This window comes from Argopecten irradians, chromosome 16, assembly GCF_041381155.1.
Source record: "Argopecten irradians isolate NY chromosome 16, Ai_NY, whole genome shotgun sequence".
NCBI classification, from domain to species: domain Eukaryota; kingdom Metazoa; phylum Mollusca; class Bivalvia; order Pectinida; family Pectinidae; genus Argopecten; species Argopecten irradians.
In genome coordinates this window covers 27824619-27845941 of record NC_091149.1, presented here as the reverse complement: position 1 = coordinate 27845941, position 21323 = coordinate 27824619, and the positions used below count along the sequence as shown (strand labels likewise).

General features: G+C 34.2%; 1 protein-coding gene and 1 long non-coding RNA gene across 4 annotated transcripts; one reads left to right on the top strand and one right to left on the bottom strand.

The window, feature by feature from the left end:
- Nucleotides 1-281: 281 nt before the first annotated feature.
- Nucleotides 282-5885, bottom strand: LOC138310235 (uncharacterized). The gene is made up of 3 exons (XR_011206377.1): nucleotides 4815-5885; nucleotides 620-659; nucleotides 282-486 (listed from the first exon to the last, which is right to left on the bottom strand). It is a non-coding gene; the product is annotated as an uncharacterized lncRNA (long non-coding RNA).
- LOC138310234 (protein phosphatase 2C-like domain-containing protein 1) lies at nucleotides 458-21197 on the top strand. 3 transcript variants are annotated; one of them, XM_069251353.1, is made up of 6 exons: nucleotides 458-501; nucleotides 3120-3269; nucleotides 14857-16035; nucleotides 16426-16527; nucleotides 17443-17666; nucleotides 18498-21197. In XM_069251353.1, exons 2-6 carry the CDS (start codon nucleotides 3128-3130, stop codon nucleotides 19194-19196), a joined length of 2346 nt encoding a protein of 781 aa, XP_069107454.1. In that variant the 5' UTR covers nucleotides 458-501; nucleotides 3120-3127; the 3' UTR covers nucleotides 19197-21197. The 3 variants fall into 3 exon arrangements, with proteins under 3 accessions (XP_069107454.1, XP_069107455.1, XP_069107456.1); XM_069251354.1 differs by lacking the exon at nucleotides 458-501 and having other exon boundaries at nucleotides 2829-3269; XM_069251355.1 differs by lacking the exons at nucleotides 458-501; nucleotides 3120-3269 and adding an exon at nucleotides 10187-11391.
- Nucleotides 21198-21323: the final 126 nt, after the last annotated feature.

Genomic DNA, 21323 nt, shown 5'->3' with positions numbered 1-21323 from the left:
GGTTTTTTTCCACTTTTCTACGAAAAAAAAAATTAAAAAGTCGAGATTTCGATCTCAGACTACGGTTCCAGACATCATTTTAGAGTGAAAGACACAAAAAAAAAAAAACCCAGAAAATACACTAAAAAAAAGGAAAAAAAATCCTCCCGATCGACCCTTTTTTTTTGCAAATGTAACCCTAAACAGACATATTCTTTTTTTTAGCCTTAAAAGTTGTTTCAGAAAGGTAGTGGAACTTATTATTAAAAGTAAAGAAAATAAAGCCAACACATTGTTAGATTTTCTCATTCATTTATTAATTGTTACAAATTATTAATATAACAAATTGAAATATTTTAAGAATTATTTCAAACTGAGATATTGATAATGAAAATAAAAAAATAGGATAAATGAAGCATTACCCTGTATCCGGATATTATAAACCCGTTTCCTTTTTTAGTGATTTAGTTTGCGTAATGCACTTCCGGTCAGTTTGTTGACAGGTGCCTGGAAACGAGAAAGGTGAGATTTAAAATCAATTTATTGGATTTATTTGTCCTGTCTTTTAAACTGTTCAATCGACTGGAAATTTAGACACAATAATGATTTAACACATTATCAAAATGATAAAATGGTTTACCTCGACAAACTCTTGCCCGTCCGATTTGATTTGTTACACACTGCAATAAAAAAGATATTGTGGAATATTATAAAAAAAAAAAAACGAGAAAAAGCATATAGGCTATCGACAAAATTAAATAGTAGAGTCTACCCTTGTGCTATCCCTTTTGGAATATATTCTCAAAATTAATTAATAATTGTTGGCGTTTTCTCAAGACTTTAAAATGAATTTAATCAATATTTTCAAACAAATTTTCAAAGTAAAAATGAAATGAATGATTTTACAGCATTGATATCTCCTCTTTAATATCGATAAAGCCTAATAGGCCTAGTGTATTTATGTTTTTTTTTGTTTGTTTGTTATCTGTAATTTAAAAAATAGAAAACAATAAAGATAAAAATAAGACAAAGAATAATTAAACACTTCAGATCATCCTCGATACTCCAGGGGTTCCGATCACTTACAATCTCTACACCCCTGGACTATCTCATAGTGAAATTGAAGGCAGCTCAGCAGAAAACATTTGACCAATCACAGTCTAGCAAAGATTTCCTTTGAGGACTACAGAGAGAGCGACACCTAACATCAAAGCCACACAGTCAACCACAATGTACCGTTATACGGCTCTTTTGATGTACATCAAATGATTAAATTACCTGTTCTATTCTGTTGCCTCCAGTTTTACTATAAGATAGTCCAGGGGTGTAGAGATCGTAAGTGATCGGAACCCCTGGAGAATCGAGGATATGACCGTCGATCTGTGTGTATAAAATTATTTGAAATCTATCCAAAAGTCAATAGCTACACCACTCACAAATGGTTATATTTATCAATTGAAAGAGTGGCAAATAAATTAGTATTCGATAGCTTAATCTATACTGTCTATGACGATCATTGAAATGTTTAACTTCTTATTTTACTTCATAAATTTATCAATATTTAAAGTGAACAGTCGGGCAAGGATGGCTAAAGTCGGTAAAAATGGTGTGAATGTATCCAGTATAATTTCTTATGGAATAGAAAAATAAACGTTCTTGTCAAAATCTGTCGGCGTACGTAGAAATTAATTTAAAGTACAGGAATCCTAAAACGTCCTCCCGGCTGACGATGTCTGTGGTTACATTTCCACGCAGCCTCGCTTTCAATGCTTTTAACTTTTCTTTATTTCAATGGTCAGAACTGGGAAACGTAAGCAGAACTTGACCGCGGTATTAATATGTGAGAACTTTTGGAAGGCCAATGAACGCATTTAGACTGGTTTTCTTTGCCCGACTATTCACTTTAAGATATTAATTGATTGTATCTCAAAATAAATACATGGCACTATATAGAATGAGGTACTGATTGCACAGACAAAAAAAAGCAAAACAAATACTTTTTTTTTTTTTTTCCCTAGCTGATTATGTTTGTAAGTTTAATTAAATGTGTCTTCATATTTAAAAATTTGAATTATGTTATTGTACCTCTGTTAATACATGTACATGTATGTATCCATAATGTACATTGATATAATCAAAGATCTTAAACTGCATGCTTTTCTCTTGGCTTTTAAAAGTAATTTAAAATTATCTTGAAAATTGTCGATAGTTCTATTACTCAATATATAAAAATGTATCATAATACTAAATATATAAAAAATGTACCATAATAGAATATTTCAAACTCGATATGAATGTTTAAAGTTGATAAAATATATTTAATATGGATCTTTAAATTTAATTAGAGATATTCATAGTTATCGCTAGAAATAACATGCTGTGCTTTGTCTATTGAAAAAATCAACAATTTACTTTAAAGTACGAAGTCAGGGGGCAGAAATCTTCTTTGCTTTAGAATTTAAACAAAATAAGGTGAAAGTCAGGGGGATTAACTCTTTAAGACTTTACTGAAGTTTCATTATGTTTGTTGAATTCATCAATCATTGGGCACTTTCAATTAGGGTTTTTTGTTTATTGGTTTTTTTTTATAAGACCGCAGAGAAGAGGAAAACTTTCTATTTTCATTTATATATGACTTAGATTGTCATTTAAATCATTCAACTAAAAAGTAAACTTCAACATATTTTCATATATTTCTATATAAATGACCAAACTAATGCTATAGATTTAAAAAAAAATTCTTCTCACAATTCTCAATGATTTCAATCCTTAAATATTAATAACACCCATATGAAAATGCAGCCAATTGAATTATGTACAGGTACACTGTTTATATTTTGAGTTATTTGTTATCTCAAGATACAAACATTATGCTAGTAAATATCCAAATTATGAAATAGACCAGGTCAGATGGTAGGCTATTTAAATCATTGTTTTGTGGACCCTTGTCTGTCCTTTCTGATATGTCCATAAACAATAATCATTCTTGTTACAAAATTACAGTTCAATGTTGATTGTGTCAAATCAGTGTTTTGATAGATATATCCAGTTTGTTTCTTGGGCTGCAAGATCAAGCAATTCTATAGGATATGGCTAAAAAAACCAAGAAATATGTATTTTTCCTTGAATGTATTTATCAGGTTGAACAATGGCACTTCAACAACGACGATCAGATCTGTCTACAATGGTGGGATCGTCGGAAACCATCCCAAAACCGTCGGAAATACAGGAGGAGGCGGACGAGTACCACCTCACTAGAGAGTTCCAGGGGGTAGACGTTATACGATCAGGTTAGTATCATGTCCAAACACGAACCATGTTTATGTTTCTTACCAATAATATTTTGATCCAGCCACTCTTTGAAGTTGCTTATTATTCACTGAACATGATAATATCAAGCTGTATATTTCAATAAAAAATTAGATACATGCCTTCAAATAAGAAAAAAAAGAAAATTCCAAATAGGGAAAAATATCTCTTAAATTCTACTAGCAATGTGTATCACTAAAAACTAAAGTTCATCCCAATAAATGTCCTTGTCCCTGTATGTGCCCCTCCCCCTTTTTTGAGACCTAAAAAATTACAATTTGAACAATGCCTTGGTGGGAGATCTCCCACTTTGACATCTCTGGAGGGTGGCAACCTTGCAATTTCACTTACAGCAAATTAAATGAAGACCGAAAATATACAAACACCAGTGTCTTCATTTGATTTCTTTTTCAAATTGAAGGTTTATTTGGTCCAAAACATTTGGTCCTTTTAAGTGCACCCTATTTTTTTTCAAGTATATTTTAAGCGCCTGGGTGCTTCTATGGTTTAATATGGTAGCTTGTTTGAATGTTTTCAAACAAGATCTACGTACATTTTCACGATCTCGGAAAGAACCTACCACAAGCATTCTGTCTAAGTATGTTACTAATTGTAAACAAGGATATTTTAGCGAGTTCTTGATTTCCTGATTTGTATGCATGCAACATTCGCAGTGTTGTTATTTGGAAAGAGACACTTTTAGACAGTTCTTTTCGCGAAAGATCAACTTTTTGACATTAAACAACAAAGTTCATACATGTTCAAAATATTACACGAGAGGGAAATTTGCGTGATCAAGCGGCCTTCATAATTTGCGTAAATTTTCCCCTGGTAAAAATATCAACATTTACAGTACCTTCATAATTTTTGTTCTGTTTAAAAAAGATGAATTCATGATATCCAGTATATTAGTGATCTAATTATTGTAAAGACGGTAGCATTGAAAGATATTTGAAGATACCAAACATTCATGGAAGAAAAATGGATTACATTGTACATATTTTATGACAGACTGATTGATTAATTATTAACACAAAATCAGTCACTTTACCCATTTACCAGTATATCAGTCAGCAATTAATGTTGAAATACCAACCAATTCCAAACACTGCTTCAAATTCTACTGGAATTAGGGCCCAGTTGTTCAAAAGGTGATTAGACTAGCACAGTTCAACAACTTTTTAAAAATTGTTCAAGATATAAATAATATCTTTTGAAGCTAACTTGACAAAGGTTTTATAATTTCTGAGTAGATAAGAAATTCTTTCTTTACCCACTCCGGATCCCATGCAGCTTTAGAGAATGTATAAACACAGGTTCTACAACAAATCAGAAATGACAATGTCACAAATTTTGTTATTATAAGCTAAAGATCGGTTGAACAACAAGGCCCTGATTCATAACTGAAAATGATTCCTGATATATTACATACTCACAATACAAAGGATACAATGAAATCAATGAGAAAATTGTTTGAATGGGTATTCACTCAACCTTTTGTAACTTAGTGTTATCATAGTACTCACATTTACGAATCAGAAAATATCCTCACATTCGTTTGAAAAAGATCCTTTGACAAGCTTAACAATAGTACATCAAGAGAAAAGAAAATATCTGTACCCTAGTATCCAGGATGATTGTGTACAGCCATTGTTCCACGGTCTATAAACGCTGTGTCTACAAACTCCCGATAGATATGGATTAATGATGACGTTATTATAACTTTATAGCCTCCGCTCCGCTGTAAATTTTGTCTACACTAAGTACATCTGTATGTACACATCCATTAACCCAGTCATTAATATCCACGTTACACCTGACTTATTTGTTTTGAACCGTTGCTTGATATCGGTTTCCCACCAGGGCTCCGGGATCAACAATTTACCTAGGGATTTTTTGAAACTGATATTATTGTTGATAATTATGTTAACTAACAATGGCGTCTTTGTTAATGGCTTAGGAATCAGAGGTGCCTGTCCATGGTAATAAGAAATTGACTTTATATATCTTTGTGTATATTTAAACTTAGATATGAATACATCCAGAATTGCCCCCAACAACATTTGATGGGAAATACCACATACTAGGAAGGGGGCTGGTGAAATTTAACAGTATGATATGTGTAAGTTTGGTTAAATTTATTTTAAAACAAGTCAAATGGTGTCATACAAAATTTAAATAAAATCTATAAAGAGGACAATTTTTCAAGCCTCTATAAAAACCTCCAAAAAAAGAACAATGACAGAAAACTCTGTAAAGTGACAATTTCTGAGGTTTCTACAAACAGGGCAATATTTCAAACCTTTGTAAACCAAGATCATTCTAACAAACCCCTATAAAAAGGGCAATTTCACAAACCTCTATAAACAGGACAACCACACAAACCCCTATAAACAGGACAAGCACATAAACCCCTATAAACAGGACAATCTCACAAACCTCTGTAAACAGAACAATCTCACAAATCTATGTAAACAGGACAATCTCACAAACCTCTGTAAACTGGACAATCTCACAAACCTCTGTAAACAGAATAATCTCACAAACCTCTGTAAACAGAATAATCTCACAAACCTCTGTAAACAGAACAATCTCACAAAACTCTGTAAACAAACAATCTCACAAACCTCTGTAAACAGACAATCTCACAAACCTCTGTAAACAGACAATTCACAAATCATCACAATTCAAAGCAAACCTAAACAAACAATCACAACTAAAAGGACATCTCACAACCTCTGTAAAAGAAATTCCAAACTTGTAACAGAACAATCTCACAAACTTGTAAACAAGATCAAAACCTATCAAAGGACATCTCACAAACTATGTAAAGAACATCTCACAAACTCTGTAAAAGGACAATAAAACCTCTCACAATACAATCTGTAAACAGACAATCTGTAAAGTAAAAAATCTCACAAACCTTGTAAAAGGAAAATCAAATCTGTAAAAGGACAATCTCACAAACCTCTGTAAAGAGGTAAATCTCACAAACCTCTGTAAAGAGGAAAATCTCACAAACCTCTGTAAACAGAACAATCTCACAAACCTCTGTAAAGAGGAAAATCTCACAAACCTCTGTAAAGAGGAAAATCTCACAAACCTCTATAAACAGGACAACCTCACAAATCTGTAAACAAGACAATCTCACAAAACTCTCTAAACAGAATAATTTAACAAATCTATCTAAACAGGACAGTCTCAAACCTCTGTAAACAGGACAATTTCACAAACCTATCTAAACAGGACAATCTCACAAAATTCTCTAAACAGAATAATCTCACAACGCTATCTAAACAGGACAATCTCACAAGTGTTATTGACAATAACATGTACGAAGAGTTATCTACCCTGTCTGATGTAATTTAGCTTCATTTCTGACTACAATATCAACCCAGGTAAATTTTAGTAAAGAGTTATCTTCCTTAGTTATCAATAACATGAACTAATAGTATTACTCTGGTTTCCATCACTTAAGAATTATCTACCTTTGAAACCATCAACAGAGTTATCTGCCCTAAGTATGGGTTCCCTTGTAACTTGAACCAAGAATTATATGCTCCCTATTAAGTAAACTTAGATTACTACCTGTACAATTTCCTAGACAGTGACACCTGTGGTTTTTCACTGGACAATCAATTGATCTAGCCACTTAAATGATGACCACTCATGTCCACTGAAAGGCTAAGCTTCTCAGGCCATATTGATATTGGTAATAAGAATCAATATTGGCTTTATATTATAAACCTATTTCCATATCAAAAGTATAAGCGGGAGCGCTTAAGTTAGGTAGTCAAATTGATCAATTCGTAGTGGTCAATCTTTTGTACTTGGGACATAGTTTTTGAAATTGTTCATACAGTTTCAATAAAATGGGTCCAAATTTTATCAATTTTTGAACTGTTCATCTTTTTTATGATTGATCTCCATATTATACAAACAAATAATAAGGAGAAAATAGGGAGGGGGCTTGTCGCCGAATTTTAACGTGGTAAGAATTATTTGAATGCTGTTATTTTTTTCACTTTATAAAAGAGATAATCAATGTTACAGTAATGTATTGAACATTATAAATAGAAAGAAAGAATAAAGAAGAAATCCAAATCTTACATCTGTTATCCGGAGCATATTTTTTTCAGCCCCCTTCCCCTTTGAATTTTTTTCTGGGTCCACCCTTGGAAATATACAATTGTGATGTAAAAATTATACTGTTCAGTAATAAAATTATCAAAACTAAGTCTTTGATGTACAAATAAAGCTAAAGTTATCGAATTTATCAAATATTTTAAAAGATCATAAAATATGATAAATTAATATAATGTATTATCTCCTTACATTTTATGACTTCTGTCAAACCTGTCTATAAAGACCACCCAAGGGAACTAGAAAATATTGTCTTTATAGTCAAGTAGTCTGTATACACAGGTGGAATTATAATGAATTTTTTGTTTGTGACGCTAAAACGTGGTCTTATTAAGCAAATGGTCTACAGAGGTGGTCCCTAAGACAGATTTAACTACACTTACTTACTTGTCTATTCATATGTCATTATTATTTGTAAATCTTAATATTGGAGAAAATAAATAAATAATATTAGCTAATGAAATCACTTACCTGTCCACGTACTCCGCTCATAGCCTGATATATGTACAGGTATGTATAGGTACAATGCAATACCAGGTAAAAAAAATACTTCTCACGGACTATAAAAAAATTCCAAAGTGTTTTGTATGAAATGTCTTCAAAGAAAAAACATAAACCATAGAAACTGTCAAGTGGTGATCAAGATTAAACTGGCCCAAGGCGAGAGTTGATAGCTAATACTAACAGGAGACTCTGGGTTTCTCTGCTAGTTCACAGTCCCGAGTAAACATTCAACACAGACCTACCAATAGTTTAAATGTATGACAAGGCCTTACAATCATCAAATAAAAACCTTGGATCCTATTTCATAAACTGTAACGAAAAAATCAGGCCAATGAACTTTAATGAGTTGAATTTGATGTTTAAATTTGATTGGTGGTACTACACTGTGAATTATACTGCAAGGAAACATATGAAATAGATCTTATTTTAGTAAGATCTTATATCAATTTCTAATTCTGGATGTTTTGATGATCCTGAATTGAAATCTACAAAATAACAAATGCATTGTCATGATTTTGCCCAAACATCCTAAATTGTGGAAGACTCTTGGTTCAGCTCCAGTCTGAGACATGAGCAAAGTTCACCCCGTTTTCTCTGAAAAGTATAATGTTATGGCTACAAACACACAGCATCACAATAAAAAACAGGGCAGATAATCTATAATCTGTAAAGACAGAATTCCTGTGCGCCTAACCTGAATTTACCGGGCCATAACTCTAACAAAACTGTCATCAAATCATCAAATGCTTTTAAAAGCAAAAGTTATAGGTATTTTATGTTTGAAATGATTAGATGAAGTATTGATACATTGTACCTAATATATGTTTGAAATGAATAGATCAAGTATTGATACATTGTACCTAATATATGTTTGAAATGAATAGATCAAATATTGATACATTGTACCTAATATATGTTTGAAATGAATAGATCAAATATTGATACATTGTACCTAATATATGTTTGAAATGAATGGATCAAATATTGATACATTGTACCTAATATATGTTTGAAATGAATAGATCAAGTATTGATACATTGTACCTAAGAAATAGTTTCCCTTGGCCTTGGCCATTATTAACACCAAAGAAACCCAGGAGAGACAATACAGGTAAGATAGTATCCATATACAGACTGATATTTAGCGTTGTTAGAAAAGAAAATTGCCAAAGTAAAACCTAAAATATTGCCCTGTAACCGAAGTATTGTTAGCTTGATTGCTTAGAAATTGAAATTTCTGGAGATGATTTTAATGTTGTTAAAATTAATTCTTAAGCTGACCATACATAATAATTCTATTTATTATTAAAGGTTTATTATTTGTAATTATGAGAATTTTTATTTTTTTAGGAATAAGATTTACTTGTTATATTTGGGGAAAAAATGATAGTCAAAGCTAACATAACTTTTTTGTAGGTGTTTTAAAGATCACCTCAATAAATTTTGAGAGGAATTAAAATAATTGCTCCGTTGTGTAATTTACAGGTTTAAATGGACAGGTAAAAACTCTGACAGACATGTAGTGATAAAGCGGATTACTAACTGTTTGTAGGGAAAGTTTTAAAATAAATAGGCCCAAGGCGTTCAAAGTGAAACGGTTATCGGGATAAATAAAATATTGTTAAAAGACAACAAAAGCTTTCAGGTAGAGACGATAGGTAACAGGTCTTTTGTCATTTGATTAGAAACATACCTGAAGATAGTTTCAAGTTTAAATGAAAGGAAAATTTATTACCCTATACATTGTACTGCAGAAAACAGTCCAATATATGGAAAATGAATAGCCCCAGTATAACGAATATTCATAACTAATTCATTTATTAAGGGAAACAATATCATCTCAAGATTAAAATAATCGTTTGAAGGCAACATTTTTATCAAAACATAATTAATTAGGCTTAAAAATTATTGATTTTTTTTTGTAAGAAAAAAATAATACTTGATTATTTTTACATCTTTTTTTTTTATTCATATGCAATGTACAGTACATGGAATTAAAAAAAGATTGAGTTTTCAGTCTGAAGGACGAAAAAGGATGAAAATTAAAAACCTTATCAAAATTTAAAGATAGCTACTTCATGGAATTGATCCGATTTTGAAAGTAAATGATTATAGTTTTATCTACTCCCATATCTCTATACTGGCACTATCGACCCTCATCGATTTCCAATTTTCTGGGTTGGATTGATCTAGACGAGCTAAATCAATGGAGGTATTCTTTCACGGAATATTTTATTTCACAATGATAACGCTGTTCTGAGTTAAAGGTAGCTTGTATACAGCTCCATGTTATTGAACAGTGAAATGTATAGATTGTTCATTCACTGAGTGGATCTACTGTTTGCACACAGACGTAGCGTTATTCAACCGTACTGTCTATAGCTACCTGGTGACTATATACAGGAAAGTGTACCACACACCCGACATTTAAAATCTAATTGGAAATACATATCCAGGGACATATAACGACTGCTTGCGTTTATGAAATTCTATTAACGGAAGGATATTTCGTGAAAATTTCTGGATTTCAATTTTACGTCACATGTGTTTCATGAATTCAGAATTGGATATAACAACTTGTTAAGTGAGCCTGTGATGTGTCATAATAACAAGTAGAAGGATCGTGTTTGTGGAATATAATCAAGATATCAACAGTTGTAATAAAGTGATTCAAATTCAGACATTTAACATTAGCTAGAGAGAAATAAATATCCTTTGACATTGAGTGACTTTTAATTAAATTTTCCTGGAGGAAATAACAACTTTATGACTTTAGATTGATATGCATTTTCAAAGGGAAACATGATAAAATATCGGTTGTAGAACATCTTTGTTACTTTTCATTTTCCACCTTAAATGAATTTGTAAGGGACATACAAAAGTAGAAATAAACTAATTTTCTCATAGAAAGCAATAATTGAAAGTTGATTATTAGTTCATGGTGAATATATACAGTCCTAGATATACAGGAATTATTGTTACCTTGTGCAAATCATAAGGATACGAACAAAACAATCGTATTTCAACGTAAAGCTATAAATTTGGAAGGCCTTTCAGATACCGTTACTGACAAATTGTTTTCTCAAAAGTGGATAATGACTTTGGAGATATAGTAAGATTGACAGCTATAGATATATACTAGGAAATCAGAGATTCTAGTTTATGCCTTCAGCATGTGTCGGATATAAGTAGCCAGCAAATCGGATGAAATGAGATCAGCACAGAAATATTAAGTCAAGAATCAATTCATAAACAATGAAGAAGTCTTCTGAGAGAAGATATTTATAAATCAATAAGATATCGTCACTTTCAAAGACGACTTTTGATCTATAAAAGTGGAAACGTATCCTAATATGGATAAGTTACGACGTAAAGGAGAGTGTACATATGCCTGGTTATGGGACGTAGAGGACAGATACGGATACCTGTTACCATGGTTTCTCAAGCTGATTGGATGTAAGTTAATAAGATCACCTGGCAACATGTAGTCATAGAAAATGTCATAACATACACAACACAATGAACAGCAATGATGGCTTAGTGGTTCATGTGTCTGATATTCTAACATTATGTGGCTTTGGCTGAGTGGTTAAGGTGTGTAACTTTAGCCTTCTACGGTTGACAGCGGCTAAGTGGTTGGAGTGTCTGATATTCTACTATTTTGACCCTCTGCATCTGAGCCGCTTTGGCTGAGTGGTTAAGGTGTGTTACTTTTACAGCCTTCTAACTCCGGGTGATATTCTACTATTTTGACCCTCTGCATCTGAGCCGCTTTGGCTGAGTGGTTAAGGTGTGTTACTTTTACAGCCTTCTAACTCCGGGTGACAGCGGCTAAGTGGTTGGAGTGTCTGATATTCTACCATTTTGACTCTCTGCAACTGAGCAGTTTTGGCTGAGTGGTTAAGATGTGTGACGTTAGAGCTCTAGTTCTCAGCTACATGGTGGCCGGCTACACGGTGGCCAAGTTCCTTAGTCCTGCAACTTTGACTTGTGATTCTACCTCTTCTAGGTCATTGCCAACTCTGGATAACGAAGTGGTGAAGATATAAGCTTGTAGACCTCAACTTCTTGGCTATGGTGACAGAGTCATAAACACATCTAACCTTGATGTGTTTATGTGTTTCATCCCCCTCCCTTCAACCCCCTCCCACTTCAGCCCTTGTTTGGACTATGCTCAGAAAGTTAAAGTGTCTTGACATTAGCTCTAACCTTGACCTTGACCATATGGTTTAGTGTCAAGAGATGTAAATAAAGTGAATAATGCCTTGATGTTGTCATGGACATCAAATAATGACTACCTAGCCTTGATGTTGTCATGGACATCAAATAATGACTACCTAGCCTTGATGTTGTCATGGACATCAAATAATGACTACCTAGCCTTGATGTTGTCATGGACATCAAATAATGACTACCTAGCCTTGATGTTGTCATGGTCATCAAATAATGACTACCTAGCCTTGATGTTGTCATGGTCATCAAATAATGACTACCTTAAATAAGCCTTGATGTTGTCATGGACATCAAATAATGACTACCTAGCCTTGATGTTGTCATGGACATCAAATAATGACTACCTAGCCTTGATGTTGTCATGGACATCAAATAATGACTACCTAGCCTTGATGTTGTCATGGACATCAAATAATGACTACCTAGCCTTGATGTTGTCATGGACATCAAATAATGACTACCTAGCCTTGATGTTGTCATGGACATCAAATAATGACTACCTAGCCTTGATGTTGTCATGGACATCAAATAATGACTACCTAGCCTTGATGTTGTCATGGACATCAAATAATGACTACCTAGCCTTGATGTTGTCATGGACATCAAATAATGACTACCTAGCCTTGATGTTGTCATGGTCATCAAATAATGACTACCTAGCCTTGATGTTATCATGGTCATCAAATAATGACTACCTTAAATAAGCCTTGATGTTGTCATGGTCATCAAATAATGACTACCTAGCCTTGATGTTGTCATGGTCATCAAATAATGCTACCTAGCCTTGATGTTATCATGGTCATCAAATAATGACTACCTAGCCTTGATGTTGTCATGGTCATCAAATAATGACTACCTAGCCTTGATGTTGTCATGGTCATCAAATAATGACTACCTAGCCTTGATGTTGTCATGGTCATCAAATAATGCTACCTAGCCTTGATGTTATCATGGTCATCAAATAATGACTACCTTAAATAAGCCTTGATGTTGTCATGGTCATCAAATAATGACTACCTAGCCTTGATGTTGTCATGGACATCAAATAATGACTACCTAGCCTTGATGTTGTCATGGACATCAAATAATGACTACCTAGCCTTGATGTTGTCATGGACATCAAATAATGACTACCTAGCCTTGATGTTGTCATGGACATCAAATAATGACTACCTAGCCTTGATGTTGTCATGGACATCAAATAATGACTACCTAGCCTTGATGTTGTCATGGACATCAAATAATGACTACCTAGCCTTGATGTTGTCATGGACATCAAATAATGACTACCTAGCCTTGATGTTGTCATGGACATCAAATAATGACTACCTAGCCCTGATGTTGTCATGGTCATCAAATAATGACTACCTAGCCTTGATGTTATCATGGTCATCAAATAATGACTACCTAGCCTTGATGTTGTCATGGTCATCAAATAATGACTACCTAGCCTTGATGTTGTCATGGTCATCAAATAATGACTACCTAGCCTTGATGTTGTCATGGTCATCAAATAATGCTACCTAGCCTTGATGTTGTCATGGTCATCAAATAATGACTACCTTAAATAAGCCTTGATGTTGTCATGGTCATCAAATAATGACTACCTAGCCTTGATGTTGTCATGGACATCAAATAATGACTACCTAGCCTTGATGTTGTCATGGACATCAAATAATGACTACCTAGCCTTGATGTTGTCATGGACATCAAATAATGACTACCTAGCCTTGATGTTGTCATGGACATCAAATAATGACTACCTAGCCTTGATGTTGTCATGGACATCAAATAATGACTACCTAGCCTTGATGTTGTCATGGACATCAAATAATGACTACCTAGCCTTGATGTTGTCATGGACATCAAATAATGACTACCTAGCCTTGATGTTGTCATGGACATCAAATAATGACTACCTAGCCTGATGTTGTCATGGACATCAAATAATGACTACCTAGCCTTGATGTTATCATGGTCATCAAATAATGACTACCTTAAATAAGCCTTGATGTTGTCATGGTCATCATCAAATATGGTCATGCTACTACCTTGATGTTATCATATCAAATAATGACTACCTTAAATAAGCTTGATGTTGTCATGGTCATCAAATAATGACTACCTAGCCTTGATGTTGTCATGGTCATCAAATAATGACTACCTAGCCTTGATGTTGTCATGGTAATCAAATAATGACTACCTAGCCTTGATGTTGTCATGGTCATCAAATAATGCTACCTAGCCTTGATGTTATCATGGTCAATTATTTATTTCCATTCCAACATGTCTGAGTCACATTAGATAATATATGGTATATACTGTAAATCAACTTATTTTTACAGACAAATAATTTTGTATTTTCAGGATTAACAACTTTTTCATGCTTTTTCTGAGGAAAACTTTTTTGATTCTTTTGAACCTTTCTTTCAAACTTTTTCCTGACAATTTATCTTTGATGCTCAGTATCACCCACAAAATACGCGAAAGTTAATCACATGTGAAAATGAGTTTATTTACAATTAAAGTCTTAACAGCTTTACATGTGTACGAAATTTTTTTAACTGGTAAGACACATACTTCTGTCTCATTTGTACAAAGTATTATTAGATAGGCTGTTAGAAAATTAAATAAGCAGTGAAGTTTGACTTGTATAAACTAAATTTGTTTCTTTTTGATGTTTTCCAGACACTCCCGAGACACTACTGCCAGAACTATCTATCACGCCAGATATTTCCATCGTGTGTGATAAATGTAAGGAACATATAGATCTACCATCTCTAAAGGACCACAGAATTTACCACGAAAACCTCTCCATACTTAAGTACAACGGCAGTGCCAAACCCCCTACGACAGACGCTCTACTGCGCCGCAGAAATGGAATCTTACGGAAACTCAAATCGGCAGCCACAACTGACAAACCACTGGATCCCAAATCTATACAAAAAGTCAATGATGCCTACGAATATCTGAAGTCTGAAATTGATGGAACTTTTGGAGAGTTCCGTCACATTGATCAGGGAGTGAGTACAGCCGTAAAGGGTGTGGCCTTGAACTGTAGTCCACCGTGTGTAACAGCTGTAGGCATATGTTCAACGAGAAACGAGCGCTGGAAGAGCTACATGGAGGATGCTCATGTGTACCAGGACTTTTTTGGAGAGGATCGTAACAAATGTTATCTGGCATTATTTGACGGCCATCATGGTCGCTTTGCTGCAGAAATTGCGGCTGCTGAACTACATCACCTGCTTCTGTACGAAATGGCAAAGTTTGACCCCAGGACCAAGGCTATGCCACGTAACCTTGGCGACAGTCAGGATATGTTTCAGTACCAATTTGAACGGCCAAGCACCAAGGAGAGTGAACGGGTGATACTCCATGACGAGAGTGTCAATATCGTACAACAAATCATCAACTTATGTGAGGACAAATATGATGAAATCATAAAAGAAAAATCCTTGTCATCAGATCAAAAGGAAAAAGCACATAGCGAGGAAGCGCCAAAATCTGACGATGATAAAACTACAAAAACAGACATTACTGGGAAAACGCCCCGAAAAAAGAAGAAAGAAAAGTCCATATTTACAATCAAGATGGAGGAAGCATTGAAGAAATCTTACTACCTCATAGATATCTTATTGTCCTATGGGAAGGATGAATGTTCCCGAGTCCGCTGGAGTGGAAGTTCCGCCGTAAATTTAGTCATTCACAACACTGACAATTCCAGCGTCATTGACAGGGCAATCTCTCCTGTTCCCGAAGAGGACGAGGTGAAGAGTTCAGAGACAGAGGAGAAAGATGAATCCAAGGAGACTGGAGGGTTGGATCCACCCAGGGAGTTAGGGATGATCTACCTGGCCAATGCTGGTAAGATGTCACTATGATGGATGTGTTTGTCAAAAAAGAATAAAAATCTAAATGGCAATACAGTAACAGTAAAACACGGTTATAATGAACCTCTGATGACCAAAAAAAGAAGAAGCTTCATTTTGTCTCATTATATCTCTACAGACTGATATTTTAATTTATAGCGTCATCCTATAACTGTGATATACACTGTAGTACATAGTGCCACTCTGATCACCCCAGTATAAATTGGGATCTAGGTTCTGTCTCCTGACCGAGACTTACCATAGTCTATAACAGTGACAGACTCCAATCTAAACCAAACCAATCTGTAGTCAATTTCATTTGTAAATTATTTAACAATATAATTAGAGTTTGTCTGAAGAAGCTGTTCTATCTTGTCATCCTCAGGAAATGTGAGAGCCGTCCTGGTAAGGGGTAACAAACCTTACACACTGACAAAGGACCACTCGCCTAACAATCCTAAAGAAAAGGAACGAATCCTAAAAGCAGGTAAAAAACATAGGGCTAGAAATGAGGTCATGAAGTCATAGACACATAGAAAACAGAGAGAATGAGTTTTGAACATAAGATACCTCTACTATCTGACCAAGTTACGTATCAAATAGTTCATAATAATGTTTATTTATGTTAAAGTGAACAGTCGGGCAAAGATGGCTAAAGTCGGTAAAAATGGTGTGAATGTATCCAGTATAACTTCTTATGAAATGGAAAAATAAAATCTCTTGTCAAAATCTGTCTGCGTACGAAGAAATTAATTTAAAGTATGGAAATTCTAAAACGTCCTCCCGGCTCACTATGTCCGTGGTTACATTCCCACGCAGCCTCGCTTTCAATGCTTTCAACTTTTCTTTACTTTAATGGTCAGAACTGGGAAACTAAACAGAACTTGACCGTCGTATTAATATGTGAGAACTTTTGGAAGGCCAATGAACGTATTTAGACTGGTTTTCTTTGCCCGACTATTCACTTTAAATAGTTCATATTAAAGTATAATTATGTTAAATTTGTGTAAAATTTCGTGATTTACCCTATCCAAGTCTTATTCACGTTGTTATATTTCCACAAATCACATTGGTAGCCTTTGGAGTTGCCATTCATATGATATAAAACAATGATTTTTGAACCATTAAATATTAAAATTCGTGAATTATGGTTGATATGCAAAAGCAAAATTAAAACCCACGCGTAAGTTTTTGATTATTCGGATAAACAGGTTTGACCGCTTGTTAAAGTCATTATTTCATGTATAATTCCTGACGGACCTGCATGTATTCAAAAATGGCCTTGTGTAACTCAATTTTGATATATTAAGGGGAAATTGAACAATTAGGGTAGTGATTTTGAAAAAAAAATTAATTAAAGGTGAATATAAAGTAATAAATAAGTGATTTTCTCTACCATTAGGGGGGGACATCAGTGAAAGCACAAAGGAGATGAGGGTGAATGGAGTGCTGGCTTCTACCAGGGGATTTGGTAACCATGGCGATGTCAAACTGAAACGCTGTGTACTAGTTGATCCTCACACTATCGCTGTCCCTGTAGATCAGTATGCACAGTTTCTCATCCTTGCCTCACACGGGGTCTGGGAGGTGTTCACGGAGCAGGAGGCTGCTTCTCTACTTCTTAAGGTAAGCTTAACAATAGTTCTTTATTACAGACAAAACACATTTATCAAGTCAGGTTCCTCCCCAGGCCCCAATTTCTCAAGAAAAAAACTTGCCTCTGACCTTATGTAACATTATGTCAAATGAAAAAGAGTATATTTTTGGCTTACCTGGTAAGTTTGTTTGGAGAAATCAGAGCCTGATGCTGTCATCTGTCCATCCCATGTACAATTTATATACAGCTATGGAAACATCCTCGGTGCTCCAGGGGTTCTGATCACATACGATCTCTACACCCCTGGACTATCTCATAGTAAAACTGGAGGCAACATAACAGAACAGATAATTTAGTCCTTTGATGTACATCAAAAGAGCCCTATAACGGTACACTGTGGTTCACTCGGACTGTGTGGCTTGGAAGTAGTGCGTCACTCTATGTAGTCTTCAAAGAAAACTTTTGCAAGCTTGTGATTGGTTCAGATTTGTTCCCCTGAGCTGCCTTCAGTTTTACTATGAGATAGTCCAGGGGTGTAGAGATTGTAAGTGATCAGAACCCCTGAAGTATCGAGGATGGTATGGGAAAAGGAGTACAATTTCGACAGAAAATTCAAATATGTTAGTGTACCTGAAGTTAAGTCTCAGTGATGCTTTGTGGAGTAAAAATATGTGGAATTAAAAGTGATTACAATCAAAGTCATTATCCCCATTATAATCAAGTTGTATCTGAAACATATCAAATAATTTACTTCAGAAACAGTATATTTCCCCAAAGAATTCACATTTGTTTACGTTCCAAAAGACAAAATATACAAATCATCCAATATTTGTAACGCTTTCTTACTTTTACCATTTCAGTTGTTGCCTAGCAACTTCATCCCAGCTCCAAGTACAGTCAGTTCTACTATAAAACCATTGTTGGAAACAAAACCCGGTAAAGAACAGAATGAATCAGGTCCTGGTCAGAGACGCGTGTCGTTCACTCAAGTGGAACGACACTCCACCCCCTCAGACCAGTCTAAACACGACCAGGAGGAAGTCGACCTTCCTGTCCAAGTCGAGGTAAATGTTGAACCACAGACACCGTTCGAGGATGAACCACAACTGATAGCTCCCAAACGAGAAAAACTGAAAAGTGCTGGATCTGTTATTTCAGAAAAGTCTGAACATTCTGATAAGACCCCAAAATCGAAAAAGTCTGGCAAGTCATCAAGGTCGATGTCTGCAAAATCTGTGCGATCAGTGAAATCTGATAAAAACGGCAAAAGTAAGCTGATATACTACGACGACGACATGTTGCCTGAAATGGGAAGTCATGTGATGCATTCCGACGATGAGGACTCGGGAAATGATGCGGATATAGAAACAGTCACTGACATTTTATCAATCCCAGCATTCTCTAGACTTTCTAATTATGGCCGTGCTTTGAGTAGGGAACACATTCAGAGAGAATTTGCTAAAACAATGGCTGAACACTTGATACAAGCAGCTCTGCTAGCCGGTGCCAAAGATAACATCACAGTCACAGTTGTACTGCTGGCAGGATGTGGATTGTAAGGGGGAGACAACTCTCTTGTCATAACAGTCATTTCCTGTAACTGTGGTGACATCTAATACCAAATTAAGAATATCATTGGTGTCCTGACAGGAAGGTACATCACTAAACTGACACTGTAAATCGTATCCATGGTGACAGAGACCAATAAATGTCGCAATAAGGCTGGATTACTTACCAGCCTCCTGACCAATCCCAACCATAATGTGAATTAAATGTAATAGAATATATAGTTATGACATCTCCATGTGACTATGGTAAAAGGGGCCAAAAATGGATAATAGCGTATAGTAACAGTGGCACTGCACAGACAAAATGTGGATTGTAAGGGAAGACAACTTTTATGTCACCCTTAGTAAAAAGTTTAAACTATAAAAGATAGATATCTATATAAGGCTGTATTCGACCAAATAACCCAGTATCTAGAATTTACAGTTCTTTCATTCAACAGAATATAAGGTGTCTATTATAGGATTAAAGTGTTAATTATTTATGTCAAATTGTTAATTACCATTAGCTATAAATTAGTACATGTATTTCACTTTACTGTGATATTTCTCTTATCATTCAGTATTCAAATTAAAATCAGACTATGATAATGTTTGATTGTAGTGCCAAAGTTCAGAATGTTTGTCTAGGTTTGAAATAACATTATACTACCAAGGGGGATAACTCATCTTGTATCCCTTAAGTTATAACTTGTAAGTAAAATGGTACTAATTATAGACTGTACTTACCAGTCACCCCAGGTGTATGTATATCGATCAATTCAGTGTGCATATATTGTTGTCATCTATTCTGAAAAAGCAAATGCTAATGATATGATATCATTATGTTTTTGGTTTTTTTTTTCATTGATGAGGTACATTTTTCTTCTTAAATGAGGTAAAAAAATTCATGTTGTAGTGGTTTCATTACCTTAACAAGAATATTTATTTACATTGTTATTATAAGTATTATGAAAAGAGTGCCTTAAATGTTGATTGCTACACTATGAAATAAACCCTATAAACTTTATATTTTTTTTAATTGATTACAAAACAATTAAGTAATAAATATTTTACAAATACAATATAACTTTCAATGGCCCAGATGTCTGCATGCAAGAGGTCTTTAAATGAATCAAGAAAACCCATGTGATCAGTCAGGTGACCCATGACCTTTTCACACCAGTATCGTACATCAATTCCAGGCTAGGCGATAGGAAAATATTTTTACTACTACACCATCATACATGGTATTTACATGTAATTGTATCAGCCTTAAAACTTAAGATGAAGAGAGAATAACAAGATAAATTTACAAATATATGCTATTTGTATTTCTATGTAAAATCTTGGATGAGAATTAGGAGATGCATTAAAGCATTTGATTTAAACAAGTTAATAATTTTCCTTTGTCAAAATGATTTTACTTTCACTTTTGTCTATTTTGGGTTTGACTGTCAGAAACATAATTTAGATATTGGACAAAATTGAAATTTTGTAATGGTTGTTTTTAAGGGTGACCATTTCTGTTTCTAGAAATTCCTTGTTATAACCAGAGGTGTGCTATCTATATGTGCCAAGTTAGTGTTATAGTTAATAATAACATATTCAATATTGTGATATTTGTAACGTTTTATTATTTATCAATTCACACTGCGTATGCCTTTATCTTATTTTTTGCCATGGATTTACAAATTATAGACTTTATTTTATTGTCAAAACATTTTAGTAAGCTTTTTCATTACTGTCATTCATTTTTTCATGAAAATCTCCATCAAATGTTTATCATAGCTTTGACAGTGGTATAAAGGGCAACAACTCCAGTTTTAAGAATTTCCAGGGTGATGTATATCTAGAGTGGTGACTATTATCATGGCTATTTTTATGTGGTGGTGACTTACAGATTTGATATTTTTATAATGTACCATTCCCTCTTATATGTTTACATGTTGTTTTAGAATTTTTGTAATTTTCAAAATATATTGTATACAAAATCAATAAATTACTGATACAAGACTAATGCATATTCTTTTTTTTTGACAAGGTTATAAATTTTATCAAAGAAGAATCAATACCTTGTACATCCTCTATACTCCAGGGGTTACTATCATTGATTTGTTACCACCCCTGGATTATCTAAAC

What these genes read in the sequence shown, in the direction of transcription:
- LOC138310234 (XM_069251353.1), top strand. Translation starts at nt 3,128, where the DNA reads ATGGCACTTCAACAACGACGATCAGATCTGTCTACAATGGTGGGATCG. An exon ending in GGTAGACGTTATACGATCAG is followed by an intron (nt 3,270 to 14,856) that starts GTTAGTATCATG and finishes GATGTTTTCCAG; the next exon opens with ACACTCCCGAGACACTACTG. An exon ending in GGAACGAATCCTAAAAGCAG is followed by an intron (nt 16,528 to 17,442) that starts GTAAAAAACATA and finishes CTCTACCATTAG; the next exon opens with GGGGGGACATCAGTGAAAGC.